Source organism: Dromiciops gliroides, chromosome 4 (genome assembly GCF_019393635.1).
Source record: "Dromiciops gliroides isolate mDroGli1 chromosome 4, mDroGli1.pri, whole genome shotgun sequence".
Taxonomy (NCBI): Eukaryota; Metazoa; Chordata; class Mammalia; order Microbiotheria; family Microbiotheriidae; genus Dromiciops; species Dromiciops gliroides.
The window spans coordinates 247,953,734-247,969,199 of NC_057864.1; the positions used below are offsets into that span (position 1 = coordinate 247,953,734).

Consider the following 15,466-nt stretch of genomic DNA (forward strand, 5'->3'; position numbering starts at 1 on the left):
GCCTCTGCTATTATATTCTTTATTTATGCACACTTTGTTTCTCCAGCTAGATTGTGATTCCCTTTAGGGTAGAGACAATGTCACTTCCATCTCTGTATCCACTATGCTTAGCACATGGTAGGTGTTTAATAAATGCTTGCTGATTCATTGATGCCATTGTCACTATCAACACCATAGAATGGTAAATTCCTTGAGGGCAGAAGCAGTGTCGTTTTTTTCTTTGCTTACCCAGTTTGGGGCATATGGTAGACTTCATAAATGCTTGTTGAATTGCATGTGTTGAGAGCCTACCATGCACCACTGTCAGGTATTGAGGAAGAAAGAAAAATATGAGACACAGTCCTTGCTTTCAAGGGACTTAATGTTTAACTAAGAAGATACAGCAAAGGCACATCAACTTATCAAAAAGCATTTATTAAGCCCCTACTGTGTGCCAGGTAGTATGTTAGGCACTAGCACTAAAAACATAAAGAATAATAAAGTCGGGGGCAGCGAGGTGTCGCAGTGGATAGAGCACCGGCCCTGGAGTCAGGAGTACCTGAGTTAAAATCCGACCTCAGACACTTAACACTTACTAGCTGTATGACCCTTGGCAAGTCACTTAACCCCAATTGCCTCACACACACACACAAAAAAGAATAATAAAGTCCCTCCCCTCAAGGAGCATACACTCCATCAGGAAGGATAACAACAGTGTGAGTACTAACTAGGGAGACATGGCACAGATATATCAATCTGTTGGTAATAATTTATTAAGCCCACACTGTGTGCCAGCTAGGAAGTGCAGTAGATAGAGTGCTAGGCTTAGAGTCAGGAAGATTCATTTTCCTGAGTCCAAATCTAGCCTCGGACACTTACTAGCTGTGTGACCCTGGGCAAGTCACTTTAACCTAGCTGTTTGCCTCAGTTTCCTCATCTGTAAAATGAAGTAGAGAAGGAAAAGGCAAACCGCTTCAGTATCTTTGCTAAGAAAATTCCAAATGGGATAATGAAAAGTTGGACATGACTGAAAAACGACTGAACAACCACATTGTGTGCCAGATACTGTACTAGTCACTGTGGATACAAATACAAAGAATTATAAAGTCCCTGCCCTCAAGGAGCATGCATTCTGTCAGAATAAATAGATCACAATAAATGCCCAGTGGCTGGTGCAGGACATAAGCACTATGGGGTGATCAAGGAAGACTTCATGGAGGAGGTGACTTGAGATGGACCTTGAATGACAGGGTAAATTTAGATAGACTAAAAGAAATGGGAGGAGCCTTTGAGGCTTCCTTTATCTCCTCTCTGGAAAGTGTTTCTTCCTCTCTCTGATTGTCCCAGCCCTGCTTTGGGGGGATGAGCATAAATAGACAAGTCAGGCTGACCTTCCCACTTAGAGGTGTTTATGCTCAGCCCCTGCCCCAGGCCCTGGGTAGAATCTACCTGGTGTACTCATCTTGTTTCAGGCCACTGGGATTTCCCAAATTATTGTGTGGCTCTAAAAGAGGTGATAAATGAGGAGGGAAGGAAGAGAAATAGGATCCTTGGTTATAGAGAACTGGTCACTACAACCAACATGTTATATTCTTCCTCCACCCAGGCTTGCCAACAGGCCATCAACCAAGTTGGGAAGCGGCATGAAACCTTCAAAGCTGCTGTCCAGGGTTTAGAGGGAGACACCGAAGAGCACCAGGTACATGCTCTGAAACCGACTCCTCCCCCTCAAAGAACACCCCTTGTTCCTCTGCTCTTGCCGGGCCTACCTCACACACAACAAAGTCTACACTCCCACTTCCTCCCCTTGCCCCCTCATATCTTCCCTGCATCTGAAATTTCATGTTTCCCATTTATTTTTTTTTTAGGATCTTCTCCCTGCAAATAAGTCCTGAGTGAGAGAGTCCATTGCAGTGAGGGTTAGTGACAGAGCAGAGCTAGGCAGGATAACGGTGGGGAAAGCACTGAACTAGGTGGCTGGGGAGTGCAGTAGTTAGAGATAACATTGCACCATCTAGCTGCTCCTTTTGGGAAGGTAATCGGGGTTAAGAACTTAAGGAAGTTCTAGTCCCCACACTTAGGATCACTTTTAAGTCTGTATCCCTCTGCTCAGCTGAAGTCTGAAGAGTTGGGCATCCGAGCTCCCCAGTGGGTCCGTGACAAGATGGTGACCATGTGCATGCGCTGTAAGACGCCCTTCAATGCCCTCACCCGGAGACGACACCACTGTAGGGCATGTGGCTATGTGAGCAGCACCTCTCCTCCTTCCTCCCTTTCCTTATCACCTTCTTCTTTCCCTCACCTATCCCTCCCCTTTCTCAATCATCTGTCTCTTTCCGTCAATCAACAAACATTTACTGAAAGCTTATTTACCATATGTTCAGCACTGAAAGGAATACGCAAAGTCATAACTAGGGTAGGGCTATCAGATTTTTGTCCCAAGTCACTGAAATTTTGTGGGGCACAAAAATTGAACAAATGTAGTTCAACAGCTAGAAATGGCTATAGTCACTAGTCCCACCCTACCATTTAACCAAATATAGCCTAATTACTTATATTATTTTTAAATCGTGAATTACAAAATCGACTTTTATAATGTTTTGTGCTACTTTCCTTGGGCAAGGGGACATTTCTTTGTGCTTCTTGCCTGGCACATACTAAGTTCTTAATAAACACTTATTGATTTGCCTTAGTTTCTAGTCCCAAGGGCCAAAATTGTTACTTACAGCTCTGGGGTATATCAAAGTAGTAGACGTGGTCCTAGTCCTATTTCTTCCCTTTACTTTTCTTTTATTCTTTCTTTCCTTTGCTGGCTTCTTTTCTCCTCATTATCCTTGACTATTTCTCTCCTGGGACTCAGTCTCCAGGCTCCTGATCTTCTTTCTCTGCACTAACTCTTTGGGGACTTCATTCACTTTATGGCTTCAATTATTCCTAGAGGTTGTAACCACAATGGCACATTTGTCAATATTGCCCCCTTTTTTGGGAGAGGGGACCCAGACCTCAGCTGGAAATAACTTACATATCCATGTGCTTTACCATAATAGAAAGGAAGCAATGCCCTATCTGTCCCATTCCTGGGCTAGGAAGTTGTGTCACCACAGATGCTGGCATCTTGGGCAGAGCCCCAACTGCCCTCCCCTAATTTCAGCTCTGTACTTTGAAGAGGAGGAGGAGCACAGTAAATGTTATTGATTGATAGCCACATTTTTTTGTTTCCCTCTGCCTCTTCTTCTTCTTCTCCTTGTCCCTTTCTTTCACCTTGAACTACCCCCCAATTCATAGACACATGTGTGTATATACTTCTCTAGTCTCAAGCCAAGCCAGTGCTTGTATTACTCCATTTCTCCTGCAGGTGGTGTGTGCTAAGTGCTCTGATTACAAAGCCAGGTTGAAATATGATGACAATCGACTCAACCGGGTCTGTCTCGAGTGTTATGTCTTCCTCACTGGAAACCTATTGCCGGAGGACAAGGATGATAAGAAGAAAGGGATCCTAGAGGTGAGGACTCCCTCCAGTGCTATGCTGTACATTTCTCCCCTCCATTGCACCCCGGCTCTTTCCTCTGGCACATCTTCCACCTATCTGTTGACGCCCACCCCTCCACTTCCCTCTCCCTGTCCTAGCCACAACAGACACCACTTTCAGAACAAATAAACATTTTCACCATGGGAAATGATCTTTGGATCCTGTTCCCTCTTCCTGCTCTTGGTCTTGGAGTCAGGCTGTACCTACTCTATCTCTGAGCAGCTAGGTGGCACACTGGCTAAAGCGCCAGGTCTGGAGTCAGGAAGACCTGAGTTCAAATCTGACCTCAGACGCTTACTAGCTGTGTGACCCTGGGCAAATCACTTAACTCTGTTTGCCTCAGTTTCCTCAACTGTAAAATGAGCTGGAGAAGGAAATGGCAAACCAGTCCAGTATCTTTGCCAAGAAGAATCAGACCCAACTGAACAACAACATTCTATCACCATCCTCAAGGAATACTGGGCTTCGCTATGCTGGACTTCCTTTGTCTCATTCTTCAAAACTCCAACCCAGGGGGCAGCTAGGTGGCGCAGTGGATAGAGCACCAGCCCTGGATTCAGGAGGACCTGAGTTCAAATCTGGCCTCAGACACTTAACACTTACTAGCTGTGTGACCCTGGGCAAGTCACTTAACCCTCACTGCCCCACAAAAACAAAACTCCAACCCAGCCCTGTGGCCCCCAGACTAGCCCTAGTTTAGAGTCTACTCCAAAGTCTAGAGTATATCCACCATCAGAGAATTTTTGAGTTGTAAGTGGCCTTACAGGTCAATTCATCCAGCTCCCTGGTCTTATAGATAAGGAAACCAGGGCCCGTGTTTTCAGATAATCTGGAACAAAATAGAGTTTTAGTTTCCATTTGGCTGTACTCTTGATTTTGACTTAGAATAAAAGAGGAAAGGGGGCACCCCACCCCAATGCACCCACGCCAGTAAACTTGCAAAGACATAACTGATACATACTTGCCCACATTAGGAGGAACTGAATAAACCAAACCAAACCTGATTTCTTAGGCTCCTCAGACTTCCCTGACTTCCCGCATGGAAAGATAACATCCGTGATCCTCTATTAGTTCAGCCTGCACCTTGAGCTGTTGACCTAGGAGTAAGTTATTCACAGAGCTGAAACTAGGGTAGGGCTTGTGGCGCTTTGCCCAAAGTACCAACATCTGTTAATCTAGTTAGCCTAGGTTTGGAATGATCTATCCATACTCTGATATGGTCCCCCTTTGAGACTTGATAGACTTCTGATAGACAGATTGTTGGGGTGGCAATATGTGACCAATATTTTACTGACCTCAGGTCCTCAGCCATGCTAATATTATGTTTGACCAATGGAGCTGACCAGTCACAAGCCCTATTTGTGGTGTTTATGCTTAAAACCTGGAATTTCATTTCTAGAAAACCCAAAAATGTCAGAGCTAGAGGAGACCTCAGAGGTTATCTAATCTACCCCCGCCATTTTATAACTGTGGCAACTAAGGCCCAGAGAGAGCCAAGGTGATTTGCCCAGGGTCACATAGTAAGTCAGGGAAAGAGCCAGACACAGGACAGCCCAACACCATACTACACCATAGTATCCCTCTTAGCCTATTCTTATCTAGGCTGGCTCATCCCAGATCTATCAACCTTTTCTCTATAAGGCCTATCCCCCAGTTTCCAATGACAACAAGAATCTGTTGAGTGCCTACTGAGTTCCAAACAATAGTCTCATTAACCCAGTGTTAACTGAGTTTATCAGCCATAGATATCCAGTATATAAAAGGGACATCATGAAATAGCAGTTTCCCTTTAAGAACTTGTGGTGTCACATGAAGTTCACTAGATTTGGAATGAGAGCCTGAGTTCAAATGCTGTTTTTTCTGATATGACTTTGGGCAAGTCACTTCCCACTCTGGGTGAGCCTTAGTTCTCTCATCTATAGAATGAATAAGTTAATTTCTATGGTGTCTAAGAACCCTTCCATTCTATATCCAATAATAAGCTTAAACATAGAAGGACCCACAGGAATGAGTAAGTCATTCAACCATTAGCAGGTTCCCCCATCCAGCTTTGGGTGGTATTCTGATATATTTTGGTGTAGAGACTCATGATTTAATTGATATAGGAAATTCACAGTGAGGAAACTCCCTCTATCAATGCAGGTGGGCAATTGTTGTATATCCTAGAGTCTTAGAGAATTACTGGGGCCTTGAGAGGTTAAGTTTCTTGCTGGTATGTGTCAGAGGCAGGATTTGAACTCAAGTCTTCCTGATTCCAAGGCCATTATTTGAGTCACTATATCATGCTGCATCCCTTGTATATGTTGGAATATATATTTTTAAAAATCCTGACCTATGGTTTCAGGGTAGGGAATTCCCAGCATGGAAATTCCTTCCATTAATACATAGTAGTAGTAGTAGTAGTAGTAGTAGTACTGGTAATAGTAGTAGTAGTAGTAGTAGTCATAGTAGCTATAGTAGTAGTAGTAACTGACATTTGTAGTTGCCTAAGAGTTTGCAAAAGGCTTCATTTACATTATCTTATTCAGTCCTCAAAATGACCCTATGAAAGGGGTATTAAAGGTATTAATGACTCCATTTTGCAGATGAGGAAATTGAGGCTCAGGGAGGTAACTTATGATCTTAGACTTAAGGGGCCATTCAAGGCCCTAAGACATTAAGTGACTTACCCTGGGCCAAACAGCTAGTGTGTGTCAAAGGCAGGTCTTTCTGACTCTGAAGCTGACCCTCTACCTATTTTGCCTCCTTGCCTCTCATTATAATACTATCTGACATTTGCATAGGACTTGCCAGCCCACAAATCATTTTATATAACATTAACTTGTCTGATCCTTACAATAGCCCTAAATGGCAGGTACTATAGGTATTACTTTCCCTATTTTAAAGATGAAGAAATTGAGGCTCAGAGGTGGCTAAGTGGTACTGATAGAGCACTGAGCCTGGAGTCAGGAAGACCTTAGTTCAAATCCTGTTTCAGACACTTTCTACCTGTGGGACCCTTAGCAAGTCATTTAACCTCTTTCTGTCTCAGTTTCCTCACCTGCAAAATGGGCAGAATAATAGCCTGTACCTCCCAGAGTTGTGGTAAAAATCAAATAAGATAATACTTGTAAAGTGCTTAGCACAGTGCCTGGCACATAGTAGTAGCTTAATACCCGTTTCCTTCCTTTCTCTCCCTTCCTTCCTCCCTCCCTTCCTTCTTCCCTCCCTCCCTCCCTTCCTTTCTTCCTTTCTTCCTTCCTTTTTTCCTTCCTTCCTTCCTGCCTTCCTCCCTCCCTTCCTTCCTTCCTTCCTTCCTTCCTTCCTTCCTTCCTTCCTTCCTTCCTTCTTTCTATCTTTTTTTTTTTTTTTTTTTTTTTAGGCAATGGGGGTTAAGTGACTTGCCCAGAGTCACACAGCTAGTAAGTGTCAAGTGTCTGAGGCCGGATTTGAACTCAGGTACTCCTGAATCCAGGGCCAGTGCTTTAACCACTGCGCCATCTAGCTGCCCCCTTTCTATCTTTTCTTCCAAAAGAGTAAACAATTTCCCCAGAGTTGCTCATAGTGTCAGAGAAAAGATTCAAACCCAAGTCTCTCCTGACTCTGGATCCAACCAATGCCCCATACTACCATGCTGTGATCTCCATCCCACTCCCTGCCTGTTTTCTTCTTCCACCTGACCCTTGTGAGCCTTGATGTTCCAGTTTGCTGATTTTTCTGCTTTGCACCCTAACCTTGGCCTGGGGTCTTCTGTCACTTGCTTCCAGTATCTCATCATCTCTACCCAACCCCATGCAATTTCAGGGCTGCCCTAATGTAGGTATCCCAGGAATGATGATAAAGTTGGTACACATGTATACACATTACAATGCAATTCCATGTTTATTGTGTTTCCTGTGTTCCTAAGGTGATGTGCTAGCCACTTAGGGAGAGACAGAGATAGAAAATCACCTAATTCAAGAAGTTTACAGTCTAACTGGGGGCAGGGAGCTACAACATAAACAAGTATGTGGTGAGGTTGAATGTGAAGGGAGTAAAATAGTGATCCAAAATGTTCTAATCCTTCCTGATGTGCCTTCCAGCCCCCAAACCTCCCTCTTCAAGACTCCCCTGTTCCACGGGAACAGAGAAGGCTGAAGGCACATGGTCTAGATCTGTCCCTTCTGCTATTCTCAGCTCCCCATAATGCTAATGGCAAAATATTCTCCCGAACTCCAGGGATGGGAATTGTGGTCAAATGTGGTAAATAAGTATCCATTTGGGAGTTAGGAAGATCTGGGTTTGAATGCTGACAAATATTGGTTTATGATTCTGTAACTCTAGGCAAATCAGTCAGACTCCCAGTGACCCTACTCCTACCTTATCCCCTCTGGAAAGTCTCTAAAGCTATAAGTTTCAGAGCAGTAGCTTATCTGTCAGTCAGTCAGTTATCATTTATGAAACATGTACTATGTGTCAAGCACTATACTAAGTGCTAGGAATACCTAGACCAAAAAATACCTGGTTTTTTGTTTCATAAATGTTTTATTTCATAAATGATAGCTGGTCTCAAGGAGCTCACAGTCTGATGAACTTGTGTGGGTGTGTCCACCAAGAATAGGGGACCCCCTAACTAAACTGAAAACTCAGATCTTCACCCAGAACTCCTCCAGAGCCCAGGAGCAGCTAAGATCATGGGAAGTGTTCTACAGGTCTTCTCCCTCTCCTCCACCAGGGGGTGCAGTAAGGGAACAATGAGAACACTGCTCAGGACAGCCCTACATTGTTAATGTAGTGAGTGGTAACAGTAACCCAGAGACTATGGAATCTTCTCTGGGACACAGGGTGCCCTAGGTTTTCTCCTGCCACAAGTACATGCCCAATGGCACATCCACATATCCACACCCACATACTTGAATGCCAGCTTGGAATGCCTTTGCCTCTCTTTTCTACCACTCTAAATCCTGACTCTATTGCAAAGTTCACCTCCTCCATGAAGCTTTCCCTGATTGCTCCTGCCTACATAGATCTCTCCCTTATCCCAACTCACACCATCACAGATGGAAGGCACCCTGGAGATTATCTGGTTCAAGCCCTGCCTTTTACAGGGAATGAAACTGAAGATATGGCAATTGGTTTCCAATTCCTACTAGCTCTTTTGTGGGGGGGGGGGTTGTTCCACACAAACTGATAGATGCCTCTGTACATTTCCCAGAAAGAGTCTTCGAAGGTATCAGAACAGAGCCTGATGTGCAGCTTCCTGCAGCTCCTGGGAGAAAAGTGGGGGAAGGGCAGCAGCCGAGGCTGGTGTGTCATTCCCAGAGATGACCCCCTGGTGCTTTACATCTATGCTGCCCCACAGGTAATCACCACCATTAGTTCTCACATCCCAGTAGCCCTTTCCACCTCTCCCAGCACCTACCTTCACATCTCCATCCATTACAAGAGAAGTAAGCCATAGAGCTATCATCTCTTTTTATAGCAGAAGTGTGGGCTGTGGGGGTGGGTAGGAGATGAGGTGACTTGCCTAAGGTCACAGAGCAAGTTAACAGTGCAACCACAACTGGAACCCAAGTCTCCTGACTTGTAGTCCTGTGCTCATGCTTCCGTTAGTGATTACTTTTCCCTAAGAGCTATGAAAAATTCCTTGATAGCTGCCCCCATGCCTCTTGCCTGATTCCTGTCCCTCTGTAAGGTGGATGGGTACTTCTAAAGAGGATAAAATGAACCGTTATCCATTTTCCCTTCCTTCTTTCCTTCTCTCCTTTCCCTCTTTCCTTTTCTTCTTCATTTCTCCTTTCTTCCCTCCTTCTTACCTGACATTCTACTTTCTTGATTTCCCAGGATATGAAAGCTCACACCTCCATTCCCCTGCTGGGGTATCAGGTGACCAATGGCCCCCTGGCTGATCCCCGGGTGTTCCAGCTACAGCAGTCTAGTCTGGTCTACTCATTCAGGGCTGAATCTGAGGAGCTCAAAGGGCAATGGATGAAGGCCATAGATCGGGCAGCCAGAGGTCAGAGCTTCATTGGACCCGAGGGTGAATTGTCAGACTGAGCTGGGAATGAGGGGAGCTGTATCTCTTCCACCTCCAGGCACACACATGTGAATACACACACACACACACACACACACACACACACACACACACCACACAAGTCTTCTGATCAGCTACTCCCTCCTTTCATGCAGAATTATTTTCATCATCTCCTATTAATTCTCATCTTCCCCAGATGAGACCCCAGAAATGAAACCATGCGTCTAGTCACTATAAATAAGGAAGCTCCTGTGTCCTTCTTGCTAGCGTCTATGGGAAATGAGATACTGAGGGAAGACCCCTTGCTGAAGGGCACCCAGAATGAGGGAGACCTCAAGGCTGGAAATCCAAACAGAAAAAAAGAAATGGCAAAGTGGAGGGAGGAGCCCCTAGGGTGCAGTGGAAAGGGTTCAACTTGAAGTTGCTGAAGCTGCCTGAAATGGCAGGATCTGTCTTCAAATCTGGGTGTCCCACTTACTACCTGTGTGACCTTGGGCAAGTTATTTGATTTCTCTGGGACTAGCTTTCCTCAATTGTAAACATGAGGCAGTTGGACTAGGTGCCTCTAAGGTCCTTTCTAGCTCTAAATCTCTGATCCAAAGGCAGAAAGGAAGGGAGGAAAGAATAAGGAAGGAGAAAGAGAAGAGGAGACAATGGAGAGAAAAGAAGTTAGGGCTAGGGCTGAGAGAAGAAGGGAATAAAGGAAAGCCTGAAAGAGGTGGAGAGTTGAATTGAGCCCAACGTCCCTGGAGGACGGACTCTTCTAGTCAACGTGGCATGCTACTGGTTTGGGGACAAAGGTGACTGCCGGCGGGTGGCAGTATGCCAGGAGCTTTTGTTTCCATCTGATGGCCCCTCGGTTCCTCAGGATGGACTAGGGGCATGTCGCAGGAAGGCAATGACCCAGGAAGTCAAAGGTGATGTGACAGACACCTTTCAGTGTGGCACGGTGGGTCGTGGTGGAGAGAGAGGGCTCGGTGCTTGAAAATAGAAGGGGTGAGTCCAAGAAAGAGGTGTGACCCCCCTCCCCTCACTGCTTCACATTCTGCCCCATCACCCCACCCTCCCACCTCCACTCCGCTCCTCCCCAGCCCCAGCACATCCATATTCAATTCTCCAAGCCTGCCCCAGAGCAGGCAGCGGAGATATCCAACCCAAGAGCCCCTGGACAACTGGAGCCTGCGTGGGGCCCTTGGAGGAGGGGGAGGGGAAGCACCGATTACTGAGCTCAGATCATGCCCTGAAATGGAACTCCCCACGGGACTCCCTCCTTCTCCCTCTCCCAGAAACAGAGGGAGGGGCCCCAAGGGGAGAACACTTGGAAAGGACCGGCCAGGTGACTGCTAAAACACACCATCTCCACAAGGGGGCGGGCCACCACCGCGGAGCACACCCCGGACTTTGCAGATTCCAGGGGTCACTGCACACCTCCCTTTGCCTTCGAGTTAAGTCCGGGAAGGAACCAAGGAGAACATCTAGTCCTGCCCCTTCTTCATCTTAGAGATGGGAAACCACTAAGTGAGATGAATAGACCCTCTCCAGCGAATAATATGAATAGATGACATTTAATAGGGTTTTTACAGGGGATCCTCCTCATAATTCTGCTGTTATTAGCACACACACATCCCTTCTACAGATTAGGAAACTGAGGCTGAGAGCGGTTAAGTGACTTGCCCCGGTTGATATAGCTAATAAATTTCTGAAACAGGATTTGAACTCAGGTCTTCCTATACACACTCATATATGTATGTGTATATGCATGTGGATACCCACTTGCATATACATACATACACATGTATATTGCATTTTATATAGGTGCACATACCTATGCCTGTGTATGTATGCTTGTGTGTGAATGCACCTATGTTCATCTATGTGTTTACATTTACAAACATATATACATAGGTGTATTGCTTATATATGTGTGTATGCATATATATCCCTCTCCCAACCCGGAAAACACCCCCCATTTATATACAAAGAGTGGACACCAACAGAACATAATCGCAATAAGGCACGTGACTTGCAGCTGCGGATCTGCCAGGCCTGATGTCTTTTTTCCAATGGGCATGGCACCCTGCTCATCAGCTGGGCTTGCTCCTCACAGGCCATGATGTCTCTGCTACCTGAATCAACCCCATCACCTACTTGGGCTGACTTCTCAATGGGCAGCAGTGGAGTTTGGGGAATGACTGAGACCAATGGGGAGATGGGTCAATGGGAAAGACGGTCACTGTCCTCTCCTACCTCCTAGACCCACCCCAGAACCACACCCCCAAGGTGTAGGAGTGTTAGGAGTGAGGAATTCCTGGGGGAATAGTTGGGGGGATGCAGAGAAGGATCCAACGCGTGGTATTTCCGTAGTAGGCCTTATATTGTTCATTAAGAAATGTAGAAAAGGGGGGCAGCTAGATGGCACAGTGTATAGAGCTCTGGTCTTGGAGTCAGGAGGACCTGAGTTCAAATCCAGCCTCAGACACTTAACACTTACTGGCTGTGTGACTCTGGGCAAGTCACTTAACCCCAACTGCCTCACCAAAAAACCCCCCAAAAAACAAAGAAATGTAGAAAAGTCTAATAAATAGAAGGCCTGCCTTGGAGTCAGGAAGAAACCTGGATTCCAGGCCCACCTCTAGCACATTCTGATTTCATGACTCTGGTTGAACCCCTTGTCCTCATAAACAGCCTGGGTTGGACCAGTCACGTCAGCTGCTCCCCATATTACCAAAAAATTTTTCCTAATTCCAGGAAGGAGCAATGGGAATGTAGTGGATAAGGAGTCAGGAAGAACTGACGCAAATGAGCTGGGTGCCTCTGGCCAGCCGCCCCTTCTCTGTGCCTCCGAGCAACCCTCTGAGACTAGAAAGCCAAGAGCAGGCGCCAACCTGTACCACTTCCTCATGGGGAGTTCCTTACACCAATGGACTCACAAGTGTGGACAAAAGAAAAGGGTGAACTATCTGTTTGTGTAAATGGGCTGCCATAAGCAGGCAGGTATAAGTACAGACCTCAGGTTGAATAATCGGGGTCTTTATTCACCTCTATGTCTCCCTCAGAGCCCCGCATGAGGTTCTGTAGGTTTTTAAGTCATTCAACAAACACATACTCTACTATGCACAGGGTACTTGGCTGCAAAGATTAAAAAACAAACATGAGGGTTCCTGCCCTCAAAGAGCTTACTCTCTACTTGAGGAGGGATATGAGATGTGTTAAAGACCAAGGAGAGAGGCAAAGCGCTATAAGAAAATTAGAAGAGTCTGTCCCTTTTATCTGGAAGGAATCAGGGTGTTTTCAGGGGAAAAGAGGGCCCTTGAGCTGGGAGATGGGTTTATTTTATTCAGTGCCCAGCACATGGTAGGCTCTCAACAAATGAGTGAATGAATGAACCAACCAGCGGAGCGGCTGACTGCGGTAGGGCAGTGTTCTGAGAAATATCCTCCCAGAGGCTCCCCTTTTACTCAGGGTGCCTGGTCACTTCCGCCTTCATCTCTTTCCCCCTCCTGCAGCCTCGGCCTCAGGGATCCCTTCACAGCTGCCGGTCTTCCTCCTCCCTCCTTCCTCCCCTTATGCGGCATGCTGCCACTTCTTCCTGCCCTCCCAGCACATTCTCTCCCCACCACTTTCAAACCTCCCTTTACCCTCATTCCCCTCATGGCCCTGTGCCTGGGCCAGCTGCCCGATGGGTCTGTGCCAACAGAAACAGCTGAGAGTCACCTTTCCCTCCGTGGGAAGCTGGGAGCTGCCTGGGCCCCTCCTGCTGTGCTGTGTCATGGTTCTCACCAGGCCCTGTGAGCAGGAGAAGAGGCTGATAAACATTTAAGCACTGCTCCCCTCCACCCTTTCTCCAATCTCTCCCTCCTCTCTCTCTCCCTCCCTTTCCTTCCCTCTCTCCCTCTCTTCATTTTCTCTTTTTCTCCATTCTCTCCCCCTCTCACCCACAATACTTTCTCTCTCTCCATTCTCTCTCCTGCCAGCGTAGCTCTATACCCACTCCTTCCCAGCTGTCTCTGCACAGAGTAGACAATGCATCTTTGTCAACTTGAATTGAATTTCAGCTCTTCTTTCACTGCTTTAAGACAGCATGGGGGGGGGGGGGAGCTGGGTGGTGCAGTGGATAGAGCACCGGCCCTGGATTCAGGAGTGCCTGGGTTCAGGTCCGGCCTCAGACACTTGACACGTGCTGGCTGTGTGACCCTGGGCAAGTCGCTTGACCCCCATTGCCCCAAAGGAAAAAAAAAAAAAGACAGCATGACACAGTGGCTAGAGAGCTGACTTCAAAGCTCCGAAGACTCGGGTTCAAGTCTGGACTCTGTGTGACCCTGGGCTCAGTGTTCTAGGTGACTCTCTAAGAGGATAAATTTCAGAGAAGGTGCAGCTGACCTGTATTGGTAGAGGAAGTTTCCTCCCCTGGGGGTTCTCTATATCAGTGAAATCCCAGTTTTAGTCTCTATTCCCCTAGGGGGTGCTCTAGCTAGGCCCAGAATCAGGAAGACCTAAATTCAAATATGACCTCAGACAATTACTAGCTGTGTGACCCTGGGCAAGTCACTTTACTCTGCCTCAGTTTCCTCATCTGTAAAATGACTAGAGAAGGAAATGGCAAACCACTCTAGTATCTTTGTCAAGAAAACCCCAGGGGCAGCTAGGTGGCACAGTGGATAGAGCACTGGCCCTGGAGTCAGGAGTACCTGAGTTCAAATCCAGCCTCAGACACTTAACACTTACTAGCTGTGTCACCCTGGGCAAGTCACTTAACCCCAATTGCCTCACTAAAAAAAAAACAAAAACCCAAATGGGGTCCCAAAGAGTGGGACCTGACTGGAATGACTGAACAATAACCAAAACAGCCTCAAGGAGAGTGGAAGATGGCAGGCTTCTTCTGTCCAGTGCTCTAGAGCCTATACTTAGAAGAGTTCTTGCATTTCCTTTTTCCCTAGCAGCCTAGCAGGACCAGCAACAGAAGGGAGAAGACATCCATCTCAGAAATTGTCATGGAAAGCAATGGGAAAATGTATCTCATTTCTGGAAATCTTGTCTTGCGATATTTTTCAGCAACCTTCCTATTCTAGGAATCGAGATTCATCCTTATAAGTGGATCATAACCTAAAAAGTTGACATTGGAGAGACCCAGACTCAAATCTCACTTCTGACACCCACAGGCTATGTGACCCTGGGCAATTAACATCCCAGAGCCCCCAGACAATTTCAGCATGGTAAACTGCAGAACATACAGTAAATGGTGGTCTATCAGTCAGTCAACAAGCATTTATTAATAGCTAATAGTTTAACAATAGGCATGGCTAGATGGTGCAGTTCAGGATAGAGTACTGGTCCAGGAGAACCAGGAAGACCTGAATTCAAATGTGGCTTCAGGGGGCAGCTAGGTGGCGCAGTGGATAGAGCACCAGCCCTGGATTCAGGAGGACCTGAGTTCAGATCCGGCCTTAGACACTTAACACTTACTAGCTATGTGACCCTGGGCAAGTCACTTAACCCCAATTGCCTCACAAAAAAAAAAAAAAAAGAATGGTTTCAAATGTGGCTTCAGATACTTCCTAGCTGTGTGACCCTGGACAAGTCACTAACCCCCTTTTTCCTCATGGATTTCTGCATCATCAGTAGCTGACAAAAATGGTGATCCACTGGAGAAGGAAATGGCAAATGCCTCCAGTATCTTTGCCAAGAAAACCCCACAGACAGCTGGTTCATGGGGTTAAGAAGAATAGAACGACAAATTGTTAACAATTATATAGCTCCTACCGTGTAATAGGCAATGTGCTAAGTGCTTTGCAATTATTATCTCATTTCATTCTCATAACCACTCTGAAAAGTAGGTTCTATTATTCTCCCCATCTTACAGATGAGTAAACTGAGGCTGAGATTAAGTGATTTATCTAGAGTTAAACATTTATTTACAGTAAGGTCAGATTTTAATTCAGGTCTTCCAAGACCAGGTCCCACCC

The 15,466-nt window shown here is 46.2% G+C and overlaps 1 protein-coding gene across 1 annotated transcript in view; it reads left to right on the forward strand.

The window, feature by feature from the left end:
• Nucleotides 1–9,660, forward strand: part of FGD2 (FYVE, RhoGEF and PH domain containing 2) — a 26,494-nt gene extending 16,834 nt beyond the window's left edge. The window contains exons 8-12 of the mRNA XM_043999535.1: nt 1,586–1,678; nt 2,093–2,224; nt 3,335–3,481; nt 8,682–8,828; nt 9,311–9,660. Coding sequence (XP_043855470.1) covers nt 1,586–1,678; nt 2,093–2,224; nt 3,335–3,481; nt 8,682–8,828; nt 9,311–9,523 — 732 coding nt within the window. The 3' untranslated portion in view covers nt 9,524–9,660. The remainder of the gene's footprint in view (nt 1–1,585; nt 1,679–2,092; nt 2,225–3,334; nt 3,482–8,681; nt 8,829–9,310) is intronic.
• Nucleotides 9,661–15,466: the final 5,806 nt, after the last annotated feature.